This window comes from Scyliorhinus canicula, chromosome 18 (genome assembly GCF_902713615.1).
Source record: "Scyliorhinus canicula chromosome 18, sScyCan1.1, whole genome shotgun sequence".
NCBI classification, from domain to species: Eukaryota; Metazoa; Chordata; class Chondrichthyes; order Carcharhiniformes; family Scyliorhinidae; genus Scyliorhinus; species Scyliorhinus canicula.
Genome location: NC_052163.1, coordinates 84,966,862 through 84,991,171, shown reverse-complemented (window position 1 = coordinate 84,991,171; position 24,310 = coordinate 84,966,862). Strand labels below are relative to the sequence as shown.

The window sequence follows — 24,310 nt, the reverse complement described above, 5'->3', positions numbered from 1 at the left end:
GTACATCGCTCCAGAGCCCCATCTTATTTTGAATCCCAAGTCCTTTTACCACTTTTCCCTTGTCATGTCCAGTTTGGTGTCGGCCCTCTCTATCAGTCGTCCGTATATGTTGCTACAGTTCTCTCTGCCTAAAATATCTGCGTCCAACAATTCCTCTAGTAGTGACTGCCGCGGCGGTCATGGGCACGTCCTTGTTTCCTTTCGTAGGACGTTTTTGAGCTGCAGGTACCTGAATTTGTTGCCCCCTGTTGGAATCTTTTCGTCAGTTCACCCAGTGTTGTTACCCTACCGTCTGTGTACAGGTCCTTGACTGTTAGTGCCCTCCATCCTGCCTCCACCTTTTGAAGGAGGCGTCAGTGAACACAGGCGCGAACCTGTGGTTGTTGCAGATGGGGGCCTTATCGGACATTTCAGTTAGGCCAAAATGTTGTCGCAGATGGTTCCATGACTGGAGTGTTGCCACCACCACTGGGCTGGTTGAGTACTTCTTAGGTGGGGATGGGAGTGCCGCTGTGACCAGGACCTGGAGGGTGGTCCCCTTCCAGTCCTCCATGAGAACCACATAGCTTCTGGCTCCTTTATTCACCCCTATATTTTTTCTGCTGTCACTGCCCAGTGGTGGTACTGTAGGTGTGGGAGGGCTAGTTCCCCCTGGAGTTTGTTTTCTGTAGGACCTTCTTTGGGATCTTTGCATTCCCCCCCCCCCCCCCCACACACACACACACACACACACACACACACACACAGACGAACACCATAATTAGTTTGTCCAGTTAGTTGAAAAAGGCCCTGGGGATATAGATCAGGATGGATCTAAGTAGGAAGATCCTACTTAGGAAGAGGTACCTGGGCAGCACGTTCATTTTGATCATCTGCACCCTCCCCGCCAGGGAGAGTGGGAGTGTGTTCCATCTCTGCAGGTCCTCTTTTAATTCCTCTGACAGACTGGTCAGTTTCCATTTCTGGACCCCTACCCAGTCGTGGGCGATTTGGATCCCCAGGTAGCGGAATTTGTGCCAGCCCTGTTTAAACGGTAGCCCCACCCAGATCTGCCCCTCCCCTTTGCGGGTTCACTGGGAAGATCTCGCTTTTGTCCGTGTTAAATTCGTAGCCCGAGAAGGTTCCAAACTCTTTCAAGAGCGCAATGATTCCTTCCATGCTACTTTATGGGTCCGTGATGTGGAGGAGCAGGTCATCCACATAGAGCGAGACTCTGTGCTCTCTGCCTCCTCTTCGGATCCCCTACCAGTTCTTTGCTGTTCTGAGCGCGATCGCTAGTGATTCGATTGCTAGGGCAAACAGCAGTGGAGATAGCGAGCATCCCTGCATCAAATACTTAGAACTGGTGGTATTTGTCCGTACGCTCGCCATGGGGGATGGGGGGGGTTATACAGGAGTCTCACCAGGCGGTGAATCCAGTTCCGAGCCCGAACCGTTCCAGTACTTCTATGATGTACTTCCATCCGGCCCTGTTGAAGGCCTTTTCTGCATTCAGGGACATGATCACATCGGGTGTTCTCTCCTCGGATGGGGTCATGATCACGTTTAGCAGGCACCTGATGTTCGATGTTAGCTGTCTACCTTTGACAAAGCCCATTTGGTCTTCTGCAACTACCTCTGGTACCTCCAGCCTTTTGGCGAGAATCTTGGTCAATATTTTTGGGTTGACGTTTAGTAGCGAGATGGGTCTGTAGGAACTGCATTCTGTTGGGTCTTTGTCTTTTTTAGCTATTAGCGATATTGAGGATTGTGCCAGTGGGGATAACAGTGTGCCCCTTGCCAATGAATCTGTGAACATCTCCCGCAGGTGTGGGGTTAGTGCTGTCACAAATTTGCAAGATATCAATGTGTTAATGGGAGAATAAAGCCTCGTGAATGTAAAACTTAAGAACAAGTGACAGCACCGGGGTGGGGCTTGGTGAAGCTGGTTTCCATTGGGAAGAAAATGTTTTGGATATAAAAAACGGTCAAAATGGAGGAAAAAGATCAAAGTCTTGAGTTGTTGAACTCAATGTCGAGTCCTGAGGGCTGTAAAATGCCTCAACTGGCCTTGAAGTTCTGTTGTGAGACATGTAACCGATGGCTTGACACCACTGCTAAAATAGTAGTGAGAGGAATTGCAGATGAATGGGTCAAGCTTATGCATGCTAATGCTCTCGAGGCTAATGTTTTTGAAAGGTTTTTAAAAAAAAAAAGCAACTGGAAATGCATGCCATTTCAACCACGGTCAGAAAGAAAATAAGTTTCGAGTGGAGTTTGACTCAAAGTTGTATCTAAAATATGAATTTTCTCGTCTGCTGATTTCTGGCATTTTCCATTAGTATTTGTTTTATTCACCGTAAATAGTCAGATCTTACAGTCCCCTTGTCGCACAACTGGGCCGTGGTTAGCACTGCTGCCTCACAGCACCAGGGACCTGGGTTCAATTCCGGCCGTGGGTATCTGTGTGGAGTTTGCACTTTTTCCCCATGTCTGCGTGGGTTTCCTCCCACTGCTCCAGTTTCCTCCCACAGTCCAAAGATGTGCAGGCTAGGTAGATTTGCCATGCTGAATTGCCCCTCAAGTGTCCAAAAGGGTAGGTGAGGGTTACAGATATGGCATGGGCTGAGGTACAGTGCTCTTTCGGATGGTCGGTGAAGATTCAATGGGCTTTTGCACTGTAGCGATTCTGTTATATAGTCCGATTGATATAAAAGGGATTCTGTCTGACAATAACAAATTAAAATAATTCCATAGTCAAAAGTCCCGAAAGATGTGCTGTTAGATTAATTGGACATTCTGAATTCTCCCTCTGTGTACCCGAACAGGCGCCGGAATGTGGCGATTAGGGGCTTTTCACAGTAACTTCATTGCAATGTTAATGTAAGCCTACTTGTGACAATAAAGATAATTATTATTCAATTTTGGCAGCATTTGTTGACTATTGATCAAATTGTAGGCTGTTAATCAGTGATAAATGTTTACTGGGAAGGTTTCTTTTGGCTCCAGCCTCCATTTTTCTGAGAGAAAACCCTTCTATTAAACTATTTGCACCAAGAACACTTTATTTAATCCATGATCAGTTTCAAATCTTTGTCAGATTCAATTTTATAATGTTAATAATATTTACTGTGGAGCTATTGCAATAAAAGTGAATGCTGTCTTTGAGTGTTGATCTAGAATTAACCCCTACCAACAGTTGTTCTGTGACATTGGACCTGCTATCCATTGACTCAATGCAGAAAGGAGCCAAGCCATTAAAATTGGGCACCTGCTCCATCTGATAAAATGCAACCACTGTGGTAGTATTCTGCTACTAGTTGTCAATGTTATTGCCTTTAATAAGTAAAATGCATATTAAACACGCTGCTGACATAGTTGCATTGCAACACGATCAATTCCCAATGATCTCTTGAGACCAACATTAAATCTGAATCTGGGTTGTGTGTGAAACCCTTGTTTAAAAACCCCAAGTGGGAATCTTTATCTCAATTTAAAGTTATGAATCTTCAGTCTGCAACTGAATGAGATGATCAGCTAAAGATCGGGTTCACTGTCTATTTGCTGCTGATAGAGCTAATGGAAGCTTGACGCTACCAGTTAAAATGTTGCAAACAATGTAAATATGTTCAGTGATTAAAATATTGAAACACAAACTTTCGTTTTATTTGGGAAAACTTTGTTTTTCCGGGGGGTTGTGGTGTCTATTCTCTTTATTTTACAATTTGAGGAATGAATTCTGTGATAAGTGGCAAGGTTCATTTACTGGACCACAAAGTAGATGTGGAGGCGAAGAGTTATTCCGGTCATTCTAATTCATCCACCAGTAACCTCTCCACCTCACAGCCCACCCTTTTCAATGGACTGAGTTATGAGGAAAGACTGGACTAACTAGATGAGAGAAAAACCCTTTGAGGTATATAAGATATACAACAGCATCCAGAAGAGAACCATAAACATATGAAGAAAGACTTGTACTTGTATTGTGCCTTCCATGACCTCAGGATGTTCCAAAGCGCTTTATAGCCAATGAAGTACTTTGACTATAATGACTTGTAATATAGGGGCGGCATAGTGGCACAGTGGTTAACGCTGCTGCCTCACAGCACCAGGGACCTGGGTTCAATTCCAGCCTCGGGAGACTGTGGAGTTTGCACTTTCCCCCCGGTGTCTGCGTGGGTTTCCTCCGGGTGCTCTGGTTTCCTCCCACAGTCCAAAGATGTGCATGTGAGGTGGATTGGACATGCTAAATTGCCCCTCAGTGATCAAAAAATGAAGTGGGGTTATGGAGATAGGGTGGGGGTGGGGGAGTGGGCTAAGGTAGGGTGTTTCTAAGGGTCGGTGCAGACTCTGGGATGACTGGCTTCCTTCTGCACTTTGGATTCTATGAAAGGAAACCAGACATCCAATTTACACACAGCAAACTTCCACAATGTGATTATCAAATGATCTATTTTGGATGTTGTCTGGTGGATAACTCAAACATAGGCCTAATGTTTTCATTGAACTGTGACAGTAGAACACAGGTGTACAATTGAGTGAAAGGCAAATTTAGGCATGATGTTTGGAAGTTTTCCTTCATACAAAAAGCATTGATGCTTGAAATGCAAATGGGCAGCACGGTGGCGCAGTGGAGACCACTGCTGCCTCATGGCGCTGAGGTCCCAGTTTCGATCCCGGTCACTGACTGTGTGGTGTTTGCACATTCTCCCCGTGTCAGCGTGGGTTTCACCCCCACAACCCAAAGATGTGCAGGGTAGATGGATTGGCTACACTAAAATTGCCCCTTAATTGGAAGAAATGAATTGGGTATGTATGCTAAAAAAAATTTTAAATGCATTTCCAAGTACAGCTTTCTGACTTTGGAGCGCCTGACTGTTTCTTAAATTAAAATTTTAAAAAAATAAATAAATTTAATGTACCCAATTCATTTTTTTTCCAATTAAGGGGCAATTTAGTGTGGCCAATCCACCTAACCTGCACATTTTTGGATTGTGGGGGCAAAACCCACGCAAACACGGGGAGAATGTGCAAACTCCACACGGATAGTGACCCAGAGCCGGGATCGAACCTGAGACCTCAGCGCCATGAGGCTGCAGGGCTAACCCACTGCGCCTCCCGTGCTGCCCCGACTGTTTCTTAAATGTTTACTGTGGTGTACCTAGTACCTATTCATTGGTCTCAGCAATTTCCCCTGAAGCTGAGATATGCCTCCTTCATCAGTAGGAGGTCATTGCAGAGATAAGACAACAAATACTTTCATCCACCCTTTTATTTATTTCTTTTTGTTTGGAAAGGGCAATTTTTAGTACCATTTATGGGGGAGAACTGAAAAAATATAGATTGAAATGAAGAAAGATAAATAAGCAGACAACAGGGAGGGATTAGGGTAGAAACAATGATGTAAAAATAGAGCCAGTAGTTGTCATAAATTGAAACGAACAAAACCAAGGGTTTGAGTCCTGGTCTGTTTTTAAGATATTCGATCTCACCCAAGGCAACACAGGAGTCTGTTGTTTCAATGCCAAAAAACAGTAAAGGGTAAAAAATTGGGATAGAATTTCTCCCCCCAATGATTGCCCATTGTCTTCTGCCAGAGCATGCATGATGCAGATGAGGGCAGTTTGAACTTTCCTCTGTTGCTTCCTACAACTAATAAACAGCCTGCTGGCAATATCTGGATTGTTGCATAAAGATAGCATTTGTGCAGGGCTGCTGGCATCCATAAAACTCAAAATACTGGCTGGAGTTAGTGTCTTCAGGATACCAAGAGATACAGTTGGGGAAGATGCTTTTAATGTTTTCATCTAACTAAAAAGCAGCTTGGCATCAAGGCTTCAGCCAGTCCCCTTGTACAATTTTCCGTTACAGTATTTTTGTAGTCTCGAACCTCAACTATATTTTTCTTGGAATATAAAGCATGCTTTGTCTACCTTAAGTTTTGAGTAATTTCACCAGTTCCAGTTCGCTTTGAACAATAATCTCTTTCAGATGAGGCATTAAACTGAGGCCCTGTCAGGGAGGGAAAGATAAAGGGAATCAGTATAAAACATGAATGTTTTTGGAACTTCATCAATCAATGGACTAGATTGCCAGAACGTCTGGTATGGAATCGCTAAATGCCTTCAATCGGCAGCTGGACAAGTCCGTGCAAGTGGAAAATATCTGTAGGAATTCAGGGTAGGTCGGATTGCCAGTGACTAGTTTTACGTTACTCATGTTTCCTGGAACTTGCTTGATTATCCTGGGAAAGCATAGGCGAGGTCAGAGATATATCCCCAATATTGTTTCCTAAATTGGCCTATGATTTTTTAAATTTATTTCTCCCAGATGAACAGGGTCAAGAACTCGAGATAGGAGTAGACCATACAGCCCGCTGTGCCTGTTCTGCTATTCAATATGATCAAGGCTGATGTTGCGTTTCAAATCAGCTTTTCTGCCTCCTCCCCAAACCACTGATTCTCTAAGATCTCAAATATCTGTCCATCCCAGCCTTAAATATACTCAATGACGGAACAACCATAACTTGCGGGTGGGAATTCCAAAGACTCATAACCCTTTGAAGAAATTTCTCCTCATCTCAGTTCTAAATGATTGACTCTTTATCCTGACACTCTGCTCCCATGTTCTAGATTCCCCAACCAGTGGAAATAACCTATGTGTCCACCTTATCAAGCCCCTTTGGAATCTCTTATGTTTCAATTAGATCAACTTTCATTCGTCTAAACTCCAAAGAATATAGGCCTAATTTACTCAGCCCTTCATTATGGGAAACCCCCCTCATCCCAGGACCTTTGATATACTGCCTCCAAAACACGTTATCTTTAAATATGGGTGACATATTCCAGATGTGGTCTCACTAAAACTCTATACTATTGTAAAGACTTTATTCCTGTACTTCAATTTCTTTGTAATAAAGGCCAACATGCCATTTGTTGTCTTAATTGCTTGCTGTACTTGCACACTAACTTTTGAGTTCTTTGTATGGGCACCACCAAGTCTCTCTGACCATAAACCTTTACAAATTATATGTGTTTTAAAATAAATTTATTATTTATTTATTTTAAAATTTAAAGTACCCAATTCTTTTTTTTTCCAATTACGGAGCAATTAAGCATAGCCAATTTACCTACCCTGCACATCTTTGGGTTGTGGGGGTGGCAGACTCAGGGAGAATGTGCAAATCTCACATGGACAGTGACCCGGGGCCGGGATCAAACCCGGGTCCTTGGTGCCGTGAGGTTGCAATGCTAACCACTGCGCCACCGTGCTGCCCCGAGAATATTTTTTATAATAATATGCTTTTCCATTCTTATGACCATAGGGGATAACCTCACACTTCTCCACATTATACTCCATTTGTGATCTTGTCGCCCACTCACTTTATCTGTATATCTCTATGTGGTCTATGTCCTCATCACAACTTGAATTTCCACCTTGCTTTGATTCATCAACAGCCTTCGACAAACAGGACTGCTCTCTGTCTCTTATCCAAGTCATGAAGATTGATGGTAAATAGCTGAGACCCCAACACTGATCCTCGCAGCCTGCTAAGTTTTTTAAAATAAATTTAGAGTACCCAATTCATTGCGTTGTGGGGCAAAACCCACGCAAACACAGGGAGAACGTGCAAACTCCACACGGACAGTGACCGAGAGCCGGGATTGAACCTGGGACCTCAGCGCCGTGAGACAGCAGTGCTAACCATTGTGTCACCATGCTGCCCCTGCAGCCTGCCAACTTGAAAATGCCCCACTTATGCCTACTCTCTGCTTCGTTTCTGTTAACCATTCCTCTTTTCCCTTCAAATATCCTGTCCCTAACTCCAGGAGCCCCTTTCCCACCCATTAATCTTTTGTTTGGAACATAATTTAGTGCTTTTTCTAAATAGAGGTATACTATATCTAATGGTTCCCTTTTCTACACTACTAACATCCTCCGAAAATGCTTATAAATTTGTAAAACCAAGTTCACTTTGGCTGATGATATTTTGATTTTTAAGTACATTGTTAATACATCCTGAATAATAGATTTCAACTAGTTATCCTTTTTTTCTCTTCAGGGTCTCTGTCATTTCCTCATAAAAATGTCCATGCCTTTGCTTCTAAGGGACCAATGCTTACTTTAGCTACTCTCTTCCTTTTCACATGCTTGTAAATGCTCTTACAATCTCTTATATTCCTGGCTAATTTGCTCACATTCTTTTCTCCTTTTTAAAATCAACGTTTTGGTGGACCTTTGTTAGTTTCGAAAACACATTGAATCCTCCGACCTGATACTTATTCTTAGCCTCTTCTTTTAATCTAATACTATCCTTAATTTCCTGAATAAGCCGCAGATGGGTCTTTCTTGTAGAGTTTTATTTTTCAATGAAATGTATTTTTGTTGTACATTTTGAATTGTTTCTTTAAATGTTTCCCACTGTTCATTTACTGCCATATCTTTTGGTCTTTTTACCCATCAATCTTAGCCAGCTCCACCCTTTACCTTTGTAATGGCTTTGGGTTTAAGATTTTTGTTTGTGCTTGGAGTATGTCATTTTCAAACAACATGGAATTGATTTTATTATGATCACTAGTTTCCAGCAGATCCTTACTAAAGATTACTAATTAACTGTGCCTTACTACATAATAAATCTAAAATAGATTTATCCCTATGTGGTCCCCCCAGTATACTGCCATGAAAACATTCTACAAACTCACCTTCTAGACCACGCTTGCCAATTTGGTACAGTCCATGTGAAGATTAAAGTTCCCCACAATTATTACATTGCTTTTGTTACACACTCCAATTACTTTTTGTTAACGCAGTGTTTTTTAAAAGTTTTTTCCAATTAAGGGACAATTTAGCGTGGCCAATCCACCTACCCTCACAACTTTGGGTTGTGGGGGGTGAGACACACGCTGACACGGGGAGAATGTGCAAACTCCATACGGACAGTGACCCAGGTCCGGGATCGAACCCGGGTCCTCGGCGCCATGAGGCAGCAGTGCTAACTACATGTGCCACCTGACAGCGCCAGGGTCCCAGGTTCAATTCCCTCTTGGGTCACTGTCTGTGCGGAGTCTGTACGTTCTCTCTACGTCTGTATGCGTTTCCTCCAGGTGCTCCGGTTTCCTCCCACAAGTCCCGAAAGATGTGCTGTTCGGTGAATTGGACAGTCTGAAATCTCCCTCAGTGTACCCGAACAGGCACCGGAATGTGGCGACTAGGGGTTTGTCACAGTAACTTCATTGCAGTGGTAATGTAAGCCTACTTGTGACAATAATAAAGATTATTAACAGTGTAACTATTGTTCGGAGGTGTATAAACTTCTCTCACCATTTACTGATTCTTGTTATGCCTAATCTACACCCATACTAATTTTACTTCATTTAAAAAAAAGTTTAGAGTACCAAATAATTTTTTTCCAATTAAGGGGCAATTTAGTAGAAACCAAAGAGAAAAGGTTGGAAAATCTCAGCAGGTCTGGCAGCATCTGTAGGGAGAGAAAAGAGCGAACGTTTCAAGTCAAGATGACCCTTTGTCACTGCGCAACCGTGCCGACCTCTAATTCTACTTCAAGGTGTTCTTAGCCTAGATCCTTCCTCATTTATGTCATTCTTTCACCCTTTACTATCGGGGCTGTCTGTTTTCCAAAATATTATGTACCCTGAAATATTTATTTCACAATGGGCTTCCTCCAGGTGCTCCGGTTTACTCCCACAGTCCAAAGAAGTGCAGGATAGATGGATAGGGGCATGAGACTGGGGCCTAGGTAGAGTACTCCTTCAGAGGGTCGGTGCAGACACGATGGGTTGAATAGCCCGGATTTCACGAGAGATGTACCACAAAATACTTGTTCCCAAGTGCCTTAAATCAGCAGTTTAATAATAATCTTTATTATTGTCACAAGTAGGCTTACATTAACATTTCAATGAAGTTACTGTGAAAAGCCCCTAGTCGCCACACACTGGCACCTGATCGGGTACACAGAGGGAGAATTCAAAACGTCCAATTCACCTAACAAGCATGTTTTTCGGGATTTGTGGGAGGAAACCGGAGCACCCAGAGGAAACCTACGCAGACACGGGGAGAATGTGCAGACTCCGCACAATGACCAAAGTGGGAATTGAACCTGGGACCCTGGTGCTGTGAAGCAACAAGCTAACCACTGCTACGGTGCCACCCTGTAACTGGAGGGGGTGGAGATGGTTGGAAACTGAGAAATTCAGTTTAAATTTTTCACAAAGTTTAATTTATGAGAATTCAGTTTTGTTTCATCTTCAATTTGCTACCTATGCTATCCTACAACTCTCAAGACCAATGGTCACTTTCCTGTCCCTTTTCCATATGGCCAATCCAGTCATTGACCATTGGAAGGCTAATTGACTGTAGCGGCATTAAAGACAAACCTAATCCTGCCTTCATCCAACATTCACACCAACACGATTCCAGCTTTGGGGTATAAGAAGATCCCCATTATTGCCCTATCAGCTCCAGGTATACAACCCTACTCTACATTACATGTTACACACTATGCACTGAAATTAGCACCTAAACCAGAAAGGGAAGGAATGAAAACCAAGCTGAACACTATCTCTAAAAGCCTTGTGTACTTGAATTGTAAACTGTATGTGGATTCATGCTGGTTGAGAGGTTAAAAATGACAGTAAATAGTTGTGTGAAGGTACAAAATCCTTTTTATCAAATCGAAGCCATCTCTTAGCTTTGATGGTACCATTAGTTTTTTATTTACAGCAACCCATATTTATACAGTGCCATTAACTTAATAAAATGTTTCAAAACACTTGACACCCATTATAAAACATGACACCAAATCACATGGGACATATATAATCAAAAGCTTGGTCAAAGTGGTAGCCTTAAAGAAGGAAAGTGTGATTAAAACTGTGGATGTTCAGGGCGGCACGGTGGTGCAGTGGTTGGCATTGCTGCCTCACAGCGCCGAGGACCCAGGTTCGATCCTTGCCCCAGGCCCCTGTCCGTGTGGAGTTTGCACATTCTCCTCGTGTCTGCCTGGCTCTCACCCCTAAAACCCAAAAAGATGTGCAGGGTAGGTGGATTTGTCCCTTAATTGAAAATTGTTCCTTAATTGGAAATAAGCAGGTACTCTAAAATTTTATTTTTAAGAACTGTAGATGCTCAGAGATCAGAATTAGAAGAGAGCAGGTAACCCGGGAAGGCAGGAGAAAAAAACTGAGATTTGGCGAGGTGAAGCCAAAGAAAGGGATCCAAAAACAATGAGAATGAACACTCATATCCTCGTTATCCCAATGTCAACATCCCTTCTCCTGCTGAAGGTGCCAGTGAGAATTTCATTTTTCTGACAATCCAAATATCTTTATTCCCTTGATAATTGTTAACTCTAGAGAGTGCAAATCCATCTAGTATTTCAGCATTGCTCACTATCTGGTGAGGCACTTCTTGAACCTCCTTTGAGATGGATTTGAGTCTCCGTCACAACATTACAGTATAATCTCTTGTTTGCTGCTGTTATTTTGGTCATTACTTGTGAACATTTTTATTTCTCAAACTCGGCGTGTAAGGAATTGAAAGCAAGAATGCACCAATCTCTTTCCTGGAATTTAAAGTTTTGCCCTAAACTCTGGTCTTTCCTCCCTCCTTTAATCTATAGGTATCCTTTTCCTAGATTTACCATTTATTTTTCAGAAGGTATGAATAATTAACATTCTACATCAGTTTGTTTTGGATACACTTTTATTATAAGAGCCAGCCAATTCACACAAGTCCAGCTCAGCAGCAATTTGCATTTAAATACTCTTTAAGCCAAACAATCTACTGTAAACTCTGAATGGGCAAAAAATATGCTAAAATAAATAGATTCCGAAAGCTAAGTTTCTAAGTGTAGTTCTGAAATGCTTAACAAAATCAATATTAGCATTTTTGTGCACTGTGTGAAAACATGCAGTCACACACTGGTTTGCAAGTTTTTCCATAAAATAAAGCCCCATAAAACAAATTAGATCTATACATAGTGCCTTGAACAGTCCCGGTATTTACAACAGGGTTTAAAATCTCTGCCATCCTTTAACTGTATGAAAGCTGCAGTTACATTTTTACAGTTTTTCAACAAAAAAAAACCCATACATCTGTTTTACTTCAGAGAACACTGACTTATGGACAGCCCTGTGGCTCAAAGGGTTCAAATGATACTTAGGAATATCCAGTGTTAAGAAAAATCATTTTAACAGTTAACAAACATGCAAATTTCAAAATACATTGGATACTCAAAAAGATTAATCTGCTCTGTTTCATTTCAGTGATGTGTGCCAGTGGGAAAAAACATCGCTTTTGCATTTTTGATATTTGCAGTTCACTGCTGTTGCAATGAGGTTACTCTGAACATTCCCCGTTTTTCCTGAATCAGATTGCATGCTAGCAAATCAGGAAGTTGAACTTGCACAGCTTTCCCTTTTCTTAAGTTTGAATGAAAATGTTGGAGGCTGCTGAGATAGCATGCAACTCAAGACTCCCATTTTTCATTTCCAGGGAACAACTTAAACATAGTTTTGCTTGGCCTTTTGACATTTTGTTTTTAACAACAGATTGTCGACAAAAGGTATGTGTATATATTTATGAAGGGGAGTATCAAAAACTGACTACATGGGGTGGTGGCAGCGGGTGGGGAAATACCAAGATGATAATTGGATGCCTCACTGAATTCAAACAAGCAGGCCTGATTTAGAAAACACATCTGCCATTCTCTTATGTGCCAAAGGAGACAGTGGTGGATTAAACCCTGTTACTAAAACAGTTAGTATCTGACAGAAGCATGCTATGCAAAAAGAGGTTATTCTTAAAATTGAGAGTCCAAGGGTAAATTGGATATGAAACTTAGCCACCATGGTGAGCGTGCTTTAAACAGGTTTAGATGATCAATTCCTGGATCTTGGGACAGATTCCACTTGTGTGCTTTAGCAATAAGTAAGATGTATAGCACTGATGGGCCAAAAGAGGCTGAATAGCTTTTGCCACAAAGTCCATCGGCTTCAGGGAAGGTAACCGATTCAGCTCCAATCATAAAGAAAAGATGAACTGTGAATATCTTTGCTGTCCTGGTAAAACCACTGCAATAATAAAGTTTTGTGGATGAACCTACCAAACATTAGAGCATGATACATATACCTTTTACTGGGTATTGGATTTCCAAACGGTGCTTCTTTCCACTATTTCACCCTTCCTCCTAGCCCATTAAAAATCTTTCATCAACCCCAGGTCTTGTTGATAGATGGTTGAATAGTGAAAGGTTTGATACTTAGGCTGCAATGATCAAGATATTACAGTAATAGTAGGAAAAATAAGCTTACTGGTATAACAAACCAGCCTTTTGAATAAAAGTAAAATCTTGCTTTACTAAATCGTGTATACCAAAGTGTCCTGTACATTTATTATTACATACATAACATGTACATAACATGGAAATCTCATGTAAAATTGGGACAGTAAATGATGGAAACTCAATTGGCTGGTCAGTATCTGAAATAAACTGATACACTAACCTATCTTACCCTATCCAATGTTGAGCAGCATGCTGTTTGTTTCCTGCATTGGTAATTTTTTCCACTTTCCAATTCTGGGGACACCTTCCAATTGGTTCTTTCCCTCAAGTGTTCCATTCAGCCTGTGATGCATTTTATTTTGGGTTTGAAATTTAAAGCGTAACTCACACTGTGTCTATCTTTGGACCTGGTAGAACAGACTGTGGATATATTCTTTGCTGAATCTTAAAAGGCAGTTGTGACACATGAGGGACACTGGGATTAATTAGGTGCGCTTCTCCTTTGATTTTGAAGTACAGTTGAGGATATGACTTGCCTGTGAATTAACAGCTGGACAGAAATCTAGAATTCTATGAACAATGTACAAGACGTATGGGCTGTGATCCACTGAGCCAGGGTGGCAGCATGAAAGCAACGGGGAAAGAAAGCCAAGTGGAGGAAGCACAATAATAAAAAAGGATTCGCAGATTACAAACTAATTTTCTGTAAACGAACTACTGACTTCTAACCTCTCCTTCACCCCAACATTCAGCCTTTGCTGCAATCCAGAATGAATAATAGACAAAGTAACCAACGAGTATTCTGCAAAACTAATTTTGTTTGTTCTACCTTAAAGTCTTAGCCCTATAACATATAAATAGCCCTTCAGGAGGCAGACTGATTTTAATCTCACAGAAGTGTCTGTGTCATATTTATCTGTCAGTAAGAGTTGTTAAACCCCTATAAGAAGCACCTGTGCAGGCACTTCAGTGTAGTTGAATGAACGCATCCAGTTCTTCTGGAATTAATCCTTTGTAAATCACCTTATGTTTTTCAATGGCACGAGCAGCAAGGCACTGGAGGGTGATGTGGTTGATGGGTTGAATCAAATTCTTGGCCATTTTCTTTTCATCCAGCAAATCCCAAGCAGTTTTCTTGGCGGAATTGGTAGCATCAAAATGTGCCCCAGTGTCAATTAACATGTTCATAATATCAAGATTGTTGTTGAATGCAGCTATATGCAGGGGAGTATTGTTCTCATAATCTCTTGAGTCAACATCAGCACCGCATTCCAATAGTACCGAGGTCACTTGCAATGAGGGGAATTTGCAAACTGGATAGCGGCCAACTGATGTTGTGTCCTTGTCAACAGCTAGATGCAATGGGGTAAATCCACCCTTTCCTCTTGGGTTCAACTTCAGGAGGCGATAGATGGTTTGCTTCTTATAATGCTCCTGGTCAGGGCTACATTTTACCTTTTCCAGCAAGGAGATCAAGTGCAAAATAATGGACAAAGCTTTAGTGAACTGTGCCACATCTGGTGGGTTCTCGCGCTGATTCACTGCCCGCTCTACTTCACGAACACTTTTGCACAAGATGCCCATCAGGTCATTGAATGAAACCTTCATGGCTAGGGTGCCTTTTGGACGGTCTTGCAGGACAAAAGAAAAGAGTTCAGCAAATGAGAGCAAACTACTAGCAGTCATAGGGCTCAATGGGTCTAAATTGTTCTGCTGCATATCCAATGCATATTTCCACAAATTTATGCACCTTTCAAAGTTTCCAGAATCAGCATAGACTGCACCTCGGTAACGGATATAATAGGAGGTATCTGGATGGGATGGACCAAGAATTCTCTCTCGAATTAACAAAGCTTGCATCCTCATCTCATCTGGGTCAGTGATCAGGGCCTCCAGTTCTTCAGAAGTTGTAACTTCCTTTGCATAATCATAGGCCAGCACCAATTGTCCTACCTGTGGTTTCTTAACTACTTTGCTTTTATCACTGTGTCTCTTCTCCATTGCTCTCTTCCAAAATTTCATAGCTCCCAGCAAATCCCTTTTCTTATCAACAAACGTGGCTCCCAGCAGCTCAAGTGCATCAATTCGGTCTTCCTTCCTGGTCTGTACATGGTTAATAAGAAACTCCACAATATTCATATGGCCTGTGACACTGGCAGCAAGTAAGGGGGTCATTCCATAACCATCCTTTTCCATTTTAGCCCCACATTTTAGCAGCATTTTCATGATTTCCAGGCTTCCTGATTCTGCACAATCGTGCAAAGCAGTGTTCCCCTTCACGCTCTTCCTATTCACATCTGCCCCCTTCTCCAGCAAATACTTGGCAATCTCCTTGTGCCCTTTATAGCATGAGATCATGAGGCAAGTATGTCCATGCCGATTGGCCACTTCCATGTCTGCTCTGTGCTCGATGAGATACTTGACGATCTCCAGGTGGCCGTCGAAGCAGGCTGCCCGCAGTGGGGTGGAGTTGGTCAGGGTGGTGTTGTTGACGGACGCCCCGTGTTCCAGTAGACTCCGGACCACCGACAGGTGCCCGGCGGCTGAGGCTGCCCAGAGCGGCGGGGCCCCTTCGATGGTTTCCCCGTCGAAATTGACCGAGCCGCCCAGCTCCACCTTGGCCTTGCAGTACTCCATCAGGTAGTCGACCACCTGCAGGTGGCCGTACCTGGAGGCGATGAGCAGCGGGGTGCCACCGTTGGTTTTCTCCAATGTCACCGCCTCCAGCTCCTCGGCGCTCCGGTTGTTGAGCAACTTCTGCATAAGTTTCAACTTCCCGTCCCGAGCTGCGTTGAAAATTGCCGTCTTGATGTCCATCTTCGGGCCCCTGCTGCCATTTAAACACCGGCCGGGCCAATAAAGAGGGAAGGAAGGTGGGAACCCGCAGCCACCTCGGCCCAGGAACGGCCAATATTATGTGTAGAAAGTAAAATGGAGCCCCTCCAGCTGACGGCTCGGGCCGGGGTCTTACCGCGCATGCGTCCGCGGGCGCCGCCGCCGCGCATGCTGGGAAGTCTGTCCACGCGACAAACTACAAGCCCCATAAACCACCGGTGCGTAGCTGCGCCTGCGCCTCTGGGCCCCGCCGCCGTGCATGCTGGTTGTTTGAGGGGCTGAACTACCCCCGGCAACCGCCGGAAAGCCCATGGCGGCTTCGAGCTCGTCAGGCGATAGGCTTGCCCACCATTGGCCAAGGTAGCTAATCAACGGGTAGAATCCTGCCCGGCTCTGGAATCAGATTCATCATTCAGTTGATAAGGACGCGGGATCAATTGAAAGGTCGGAAATAGCGGTTGTGAGGTTTGTGAAGCCCAAGTTCAGTCAGTTAAATAGTCCATTCAATCAGAGATTGCGATAGTTGTTATGCCACAACCTCAGAGGCCCAATGTGCTTCACCTCTGTAGTGATGTGCATTAGCAAGTGTATATGTAAATATGTATAGCCTCCAACCAGTAGGTGTCAGGTAAGTAGCAGCACGTGACACTGCAGCCTGGGGGAGTCTTGAGGAGAAACCATCGTGGTCAGTCTGGTTTGTATTCGTTCCAGATTTATAGCATTGATTTCCTACCCACAGTTTATAATCACATGAACTAGTCCTGAACTAGTTAGTACGCTGATTCAGTAATTGTCTTTGTAAAAGAACATAATATGGTACCAAGAGTGGCCATCAAAAACTAAAAGATCAGAAGTGTGAAGATTTGAATCTGTCTTCAAATTTGGTGAAATGTGCTACAAGGACAACGTGGGACATCAAAGGTAAAAGCAATCTTGTCAAAAAAAATCTCTGAAAATGCAACACCAGTGCAAGAAGAAGATGGGTAGTTTAAAAACTCCACATCAACTTCTAGTAACCGGTAATGTTGATGGCAATTGGCACGCATTTAAACAGTTTACACTGTATGTAGCAGCTTAAGGATTGCAGGCTCAACCAGATGAAATTTGCTAACGGTAGCAGGCCACAAGCGATTGAGATTTATAACACCTTCATATATGAACAAGACGACAGTAAAAGCTTTGATGCCATCATAAAAGATTTGATGAGCATTGCATTCTGAAAAAGAATGAAACTTGTGAGCGATATATATTTAGAACACACACGTAGAAGATGGTCGAGTCCTTTGATAGCCTTTCTTACCGAACTCAAGTTAAAAGCACAAACCTGTAATTTCACAACTTTAAAATCCTCAATGATTCCGGATCAAATTGTCTTTGGAGTAGACAATGATAAGGTACGTGAATGTCTCTTATGGGAGAATGAGTTTCAGTTCTAATAATAATCTTTATTATTGTCACAAGTAGACTTATATTAACACTGCAATGCAGTTACTGTAAAAGTCCCCTGGTCACCACATTCCGAACCTGTACGGGTACACTGAGGGAGAATTCAGAATGTCCAATTCACCTAACAGCATGTCTTTTGGGACTTGTGGGAGGAAACTGGAGCATCCAGAGGAAACCCACGCAGACATGGGGAGAACGTTTAGACTCCACACAGACAAATTCTCAAGCTGGGAACGAAGCTGGTACCCTGACGTTGTGAAGCAACTGAGCTAACCACTGTGCTACCATGCTGCCCACTGTGCTACCGTGCCATCCACCTGTGCTATCGTGACGCAATCAAGATTTGCCATGATAGTGAACTAGCTACGCAACATAGCGCACTAAATGCACAAAGTTTTGGTGTAAAATTGGGAGCAATGCCGACGTCATAGATGTGATGCACTCAAAAATAAACCGTGGTCTCAACAGAAGCAACCATTTTAAACGCTCGGCAGATGCAGCCATTACATGCACAAGATGTGGAAACTGGCACTGACTGAGGCAATGTCCAGCTTATGGCAAAATTTGCAAAAAGTGCAAAGGAAAAAATAATTTTGCAAAACAATGTTTCGCAAACAAAAACATTAATGCAGGGAAGTCCATTAATACAATTCATGACGTTAACATGGAAGACACATTTTTTGTTGATTTAGTCTTGGATGAAGACAGGGCAAACAACCGAAAAGAATAAAATGTCGCCTAAAAAAACAAAACGTGACAAAAGTGATACTGGAATAGTGACAAAGGACAAATGGCAGTTTCTTTGTTGATAAATCGATCACGTTTCACTGCGAAGTGGGATATAGGAGCAAGAGCAAACCTCAAGCTTCATCGGTGATATCAAAACTATGCAATAACCAGTCTTGTTGAAGAACTATAATGGTCAGAAAATTGATACATTGGGAATGTGTGAATTGGAAGTACAAGTAAAAAATAATATGCATAAATTGAAATTCTTGATAATTGCTGAAGATCATGAATCGCTATTAGGTGATGAAGTGTGTGAAGCATTGGAGCTGGTGAGAAGCGTATAGCACTGACTGTGCATTGAGCACACACAGTTGATCAGTGGAGTCCATTGTGCAGGCTTTTCCAGCACAGCACGGTGGCACAATGGTTAGCATTGCTGCCTCAGGGCGCTAAGATCCCAGGTTCGATCCTGGCTCTGGGCACTGTCCGTGTGGAGTTTGCATGTTCTCCCCATGTTTGTGTGGGTTTCGTCCCCACAACCAAAGATGTACAGGGTAGGTGGATTGGCCACACTAAATTGCCCCTGAATTGGAATAAAAATGAATTGGGTACTCTAAATTTAAAAAAAGTACAGGCTATTCCAGAAATATTCCAGGGTTTTGGTGTTTTACCTTACAAGATTTAATTTTAAAAGGATGCTCAACTGGTGATACATGATCCGAGAAGAGTTACAGCACCACTATGTGACTGCCTAAAGGCAGAATTAGACAGAATTACGCATCTTGGTGTTATAAAAAAGATTGAAGAGCCAAAGGATTGGGTCAATTTAATGGTATGTGTAAAAAAAAAAGAAACAGTGATCTTCGAATATGTATGGATCCCAAAGATTTAAATGCGATTATAAAAAGGGAAGACTATGCGATACCTAAAAGAGAGATGACAAGTGAGATTTGTGGTGCAAAATATTTAAGCAAACGTGATGCTTTGCAAGGATTCTGGCAGCTCAAGATGATGAAGAAAGTACCGAGTACTGTACATTCAATACTCCATTTGGCAGATATTGCTTTCTTCTTATACCCTTTGGCATAGTCTCAGGTCAGCAATATTCCACAGAGCGATGAACATATTATTGAAGGCATTCAGGATGTTTGAGTACACGCCGATGACATCATAATTTAGCCCCCCCCCCCCCCAGAGGAATACAATAACAGGCTAATTAGGGTATTACAAAATATAAGAAGAAATGGGTTTTGACTCAATAAGGCAAATATCCGTTTGGTGTAAAAGAAATAATGTTCCGAGGAGACAGATTATCTGTTCAAGGAATAGAGCCTGATGACATGAAGATACAACGCATCATAAATATGCCTCGACCTACAAATAGAAAGGGAGCACTAAGAATACTGGGCATGATCAACTACATTGGAAAGTTCATACCAAATCTCAGCAAAGACAGCAGGCGGGATTCTCCGTAGCCCGATGCCAAAATCATTCGGCGATCGGCGGAGAATGGACTCCGACGCCAAAATTGGGGCCGGCGCCAGCTTGATGCCAGCCCGCCTTGCTTCGCCCCTCCAAAGTGGCATGATCGTCACCCACGCACATGCCGTTGGCACGTCATCAGCCGGCCCACGCGCGATGCTTCATTCCCCATGGGCCGAGTTCCCGACAGCGCGGGACACGTGTGATCTGAGCAGGCTTGCTGGCTGCGGACTGTGTCCAATGTCGCCACACTCGGCCGGGATTGTGCCGCTGGCCGGGCGGGCGTCTGCTAGGGTTGGGACACTGGTGGGGGTGGCCAGGGGATGGGCTGTGGTGTTTGCAGATTAGGTTACATGCATGGCTGGTCACCATGTTGTACAGCGCGACCGGTGCAGGTCATCAACCGTGTGCATGCACGGCCCGGCACCCGATCATTCTCTGGCGTTTTATTTTTTTGAAAATAAATTTGGAGTACCCAGTTCATTTTTTCCAATTAAGGGGCAATTAAGAGTGGCCAATCCATCTACCCTGCATATCTTTGGGTTGTGGGGGTGAAAGCCAGGCAAACACGGGGAGAATGTGCAAACTCCACATAGACAGTGACCCAGAGCCGAGATCGAACCTGAGACCTCGGTACGGTGAGACAGCAATGCTAACCACTGTGCTTCCGTGCTGCCCCCTCCGGCCATTTTTGCGTGATCCATGGGAGTTTCACATGGTGCCAGTGCTAGCCCATCACCGGTAGCGGAATCGGTGAAGGGTCCATGCTGATTTTCTGGTCGTGAAACACCATGGGTCCCAAGCCGCCGTCGGCACTTAGCCACAGAAACGGACGATTCCACCCAGCATGTCTTAGAGATATCCTGAAGAAAATGAACAACTTCGCTTGGACTGAACATCATGAACAAGAATAGATAAGACTAAACAAAGCTCTAATGATCACACCAGCATTAACATTTTTCGATCCAACAAAAAAAAACAAGATTTCAACAGATGCATCGAAGGATGGTGTAGGTGCAGTCTTACTGCAACAATATATGGTAGTGATTGGAAACCAGTAGCATATGCTTCAAGATCTATGACAGAATCTGAATGTTGTTATGCACAAATGGAAAAAGAGTGTTTAGGGCTCGTGAATGGTTTGGAGAAATTCCGCAGTTGCATATATGGTCTATCTATGTTTATTGTCGAGACAGATCATAAACCGCTCTTTGCAATAATCAAAAAGAATCTCAGTGAGATGTCTCCTCTTATTCAACATCTGTTGATGAAACTTCAGAGATATGATTCTGAATTAATCTATATACCTGACAAGCATATTGTGGTAGCGGATGTGTTATCTAGATCTACAACAGCACAAGATGACAGCTCCACTGGAGAGGATGTGCAGGTTCATGCAGATATGATTATGGAAACACTACCAGTGTCGGATACAAAGTCAAAACTGATTGTTGAAGCAACAGAGAAGGATGAAGTATTACAAATGGTGATACACAATCTCAACAATAGATGGTCGCAAGGTTCACATTCTAAATATCATCACATACGATCAGAGCAAATGGTTTGTTACTGAGGCGAGAGAAAATCATAATTCCACAATCTCTGCGCAAGGAGTTGCTACAAAAGATTCATGAGGGTCTCCTTGGAATTGAGAAATGCAAGCGACGAGCGCAAGATACTATATATTGGCCGGGAATAAACAAAAGACATACAGAACATGGTGGAAAAGTGACCCACTTGTCAACAATATCAATATAGACAAGCAAATGAATCGATGCAGATAGATGAAATTGTGTCAGTTCCTTGGCAAAAGGTAGGGATAGACTTATTCTATTTGACGATAAAGAATATTTGGTAGTGGTAGATTAGAAGGACAATTATCTAGCTCAACCGCAAATTGTGTAATCATACATACAAAAGCAACGTTTGCACGACATGGAATATCTGAGTTGGTAATGAGTGATAATGGACCATGCTTTAACAGTAAAGAACAGCAGTAATTTGCAATGTGATTTTAAGCATGTAGCGTCAAGTCCATTATACCCACAATCAAATGGCAAAGCAGAAAAAGGGGTTCACATAGTCAAGCAGTTACTGAAAAAGCCTATGGACAGTAAAATTGATCCAAATTTAGCACTGCTAAGTTATCGAACATCTCCATTAAGTTGTGGTATATCGCCAGCAGCAATGTTGATCAATCAGAAACTTACAACAACTCTGCCATGCATACCAAGCAAAGACTGACTAAGAAGGTAAGAGATCAAATGGAATTTCAGAAGAAGAAACAAAAGGAATATTATGACAAGTCTACCAGGAGTCTGAAACCTTTGAAACCAAATGACATGGCGAGAGTGGAGGATCCTAATGGCTGGTCAAAATGTGATCAGAAAACAGTCCAAGGTCCTATACTGTGATAACTGAGTAAAGACAGGTTTTAAGGAGAAATAGACGAGCTCTCCTAAAAGTGACCAGCAAGGCAAGGATGCATATAAAAGTTTACATTCATCGAAACTGACACAAACAATGAATGAGTTAAATGTCAATGTGCTGAATGATGTTCAGAACAACTGGGGCAGCACGGTGGCACAGTGGTTAGCATTGCTGCTGACGGCGCTGAGGACCCGGATTCGAATCCCTGTCCTGGGTCACTGTCCGTGTGGAGTTTGCACGTTCTCCCCGTGTCTGGTGTGTTTCACCCCCACAACCCAAAAGATGTGCAGGTTAGGTGGATTGGCCACGCGAAATTGCCCCTTAATTTGAAAAAAATAATTGGGTACTCTAAATTTATCAAATAAAATGTTCAGAACAATGATACAATTATAGTATCATAGAATTTACAGAGCAGAAGGAGGCCATTCGGCCCATCAAGTGTGCACCAGTCTTTGGAAAGAGTGGAGGTACACCATAGTAGATGTACCTACAGAAGTTCAGAACTATCACACAGATTACCAAAGTTTTTTTATAAATATTTTTTACCCTTATGTACACAGAATAAGATACATATATAACGAAAGGGAAAATGCTGGAAAATCTCAGCAAGTCTGGCAGCATCTGCAGGGAGAGAAAAGAGCTAACGTTTCGAGTCCGATGACTCTTTGTCAAAGCTAACAGACAGAGAGAGTGGGAAATATTTATACTGTGGAGTGAGAATGAAAGATGAGTCATAGCCATAGAAACCCAGGGAAACCGGGTGCTAATGGCTTCTTAACCCCCCCCCCCCCAGCTTCTGGCCCCTCCCCCCCTTCTGTGGTTGCCCTTTCCTCTTCGGTTTAGCTGTCCCCCGATCTATCTCTCCCTCATGCTTTGTCTACTTTCCCCTGATTCTTGGATACTTGGCTATTCTTCTGCTTGTTCGTTGGCCACAAATGGGTCCCGGAACTATTGTGTGAATGGCTCCCACGTTCTGTGGAAGCCGTCGTCTGACCCTTGGATGGCGAATTTGGTTTTCTCCATTTGGAGAGATTTCGAGAGGTTGGACAGCCAGTCTGCAGCTTTGGGTGGTGCTGCTGACCGCCAGCTGAACAGGATTTTACGGCGGGTGATCAGGGAGGCAAAGGCAAGGCCCTCCTCCCCAGCAATAGATCTGGCTGGTCTGAAACCCTGAAGACCGCCACTTTCGGGCATGACGTCACCCTCATCCTCACCACTTTGGACATTGCCTCGAAGAAGTCTGTCCCGTACCCCGCAAGCCTGGGGCAAAATCAGAACATGTGAGCGTGGTTGGCCGGGCCTCTTTGGCACCGCTCACATCTATCCTCCACCTCCAGGAAGAACCTATTCGTATGTGTTCTTGTTAAGTGGGCTCTACGTACCACTTTTAGCTGTGTCAGGCTGAGACTTGCACACATGGTGATGGGGTTGACCCTATTCAGTGCTTTGCTCCAGAGTCCGCACCCTATTTCATTCCCCAAGTCCTCCTCTCAGTTATTTCCTGTGCGTCCAGTACGGTGTCGGACCTTTCTACCAATCGGTCATACATGTCGCTACAGTGCCCTTTATCTAGGATGCTTGCGTCCAGTAACTCTTCCAGTAATGTCCGTCATGGCGGTTGTGGGTATGTCCTTGTCTCCTTTCGTAGGAAGTTTTTGAGTTGTAGATACCCTAGCTCGTTCCCCCGGCTAGCTGGTATTTCCCTGTCAGTTCGTCCAGTGTTGCGATCCTGCCGTGGGTGTATAGGCCCCTTACTGTCAGTGTCCCTCCATCCTGTCCCCACCTTTTGAAGATGGCGTCAGTCATTGCTGGTATGAACCTAATGGTTGTTGCAGATGGGAGCTTTGTCTGACATTTTGGTCAGGCCAAATTGCTGCCGTAATTGGTTCCAGGACTGGAGGGTGGCTATCACTACTGGGCTGCTGGAGTGTTTATTGGGTGGGGATGGGAGTGGTGCCGTGGTGAGGGCCCGGAACGAGGTCCCCATGCAGGAGGCCTCTTCCGCATGCGCCCACTCGGCTTCTGGCTCCTTGATCCATCCCTTTATTTGCTCGGCCATTGGCGCCGAGTGGTAGAATTGTAGGTTTCCTCCCCTCCCCCCCGGAT

The 24,310-nt window shown here is 43.5% G+C and overlaps 1 protein-coding gene and 1 long non-coding RNA gene across 2 annotated transcripts in view; one reads left to right on the top strand and one right to left on the bottom strand.

Annotated features, from left to right (window-relative positions):
- Nucleotides 1-11,682: 11,682 nt before the first annotated feature.
- On the bottom strand, nucleotides 11,683-16,267 carry LOC119953181 (protein fem-1 homolog C-like). Its single transcript, XM_038777155.1, has one exon. It carries the CDS (start codon nucleotides 16,097-16,099, stop codon nucleotides 14,249-14,251), a length of 1,851 nt encoding a protein of 616 aa, XP_038633083.1. The 5' UTR covers nucleotides 16,100-16,267; the 3' UTR covers nucleotides 11,683-14,248.
- Nucleotides 16,268-16,403: 136 nt separating this feature from the next.
- LOC119953570 overlaps nucleotides 16,404-24,310 on the top strand; it is a 53,605-nt gene continuing 45,698 nt past the window's right edge. The window contains exon 1 of the long non-coding RNA XR_005458049.1: nucleotides 16,404-16,477. This is a non-coding gene — a long non-coding RNA (uncharacterized LOC119953570). The remainder of the gene's footprint in view (nucleotides 16,478-24,310) is intronic.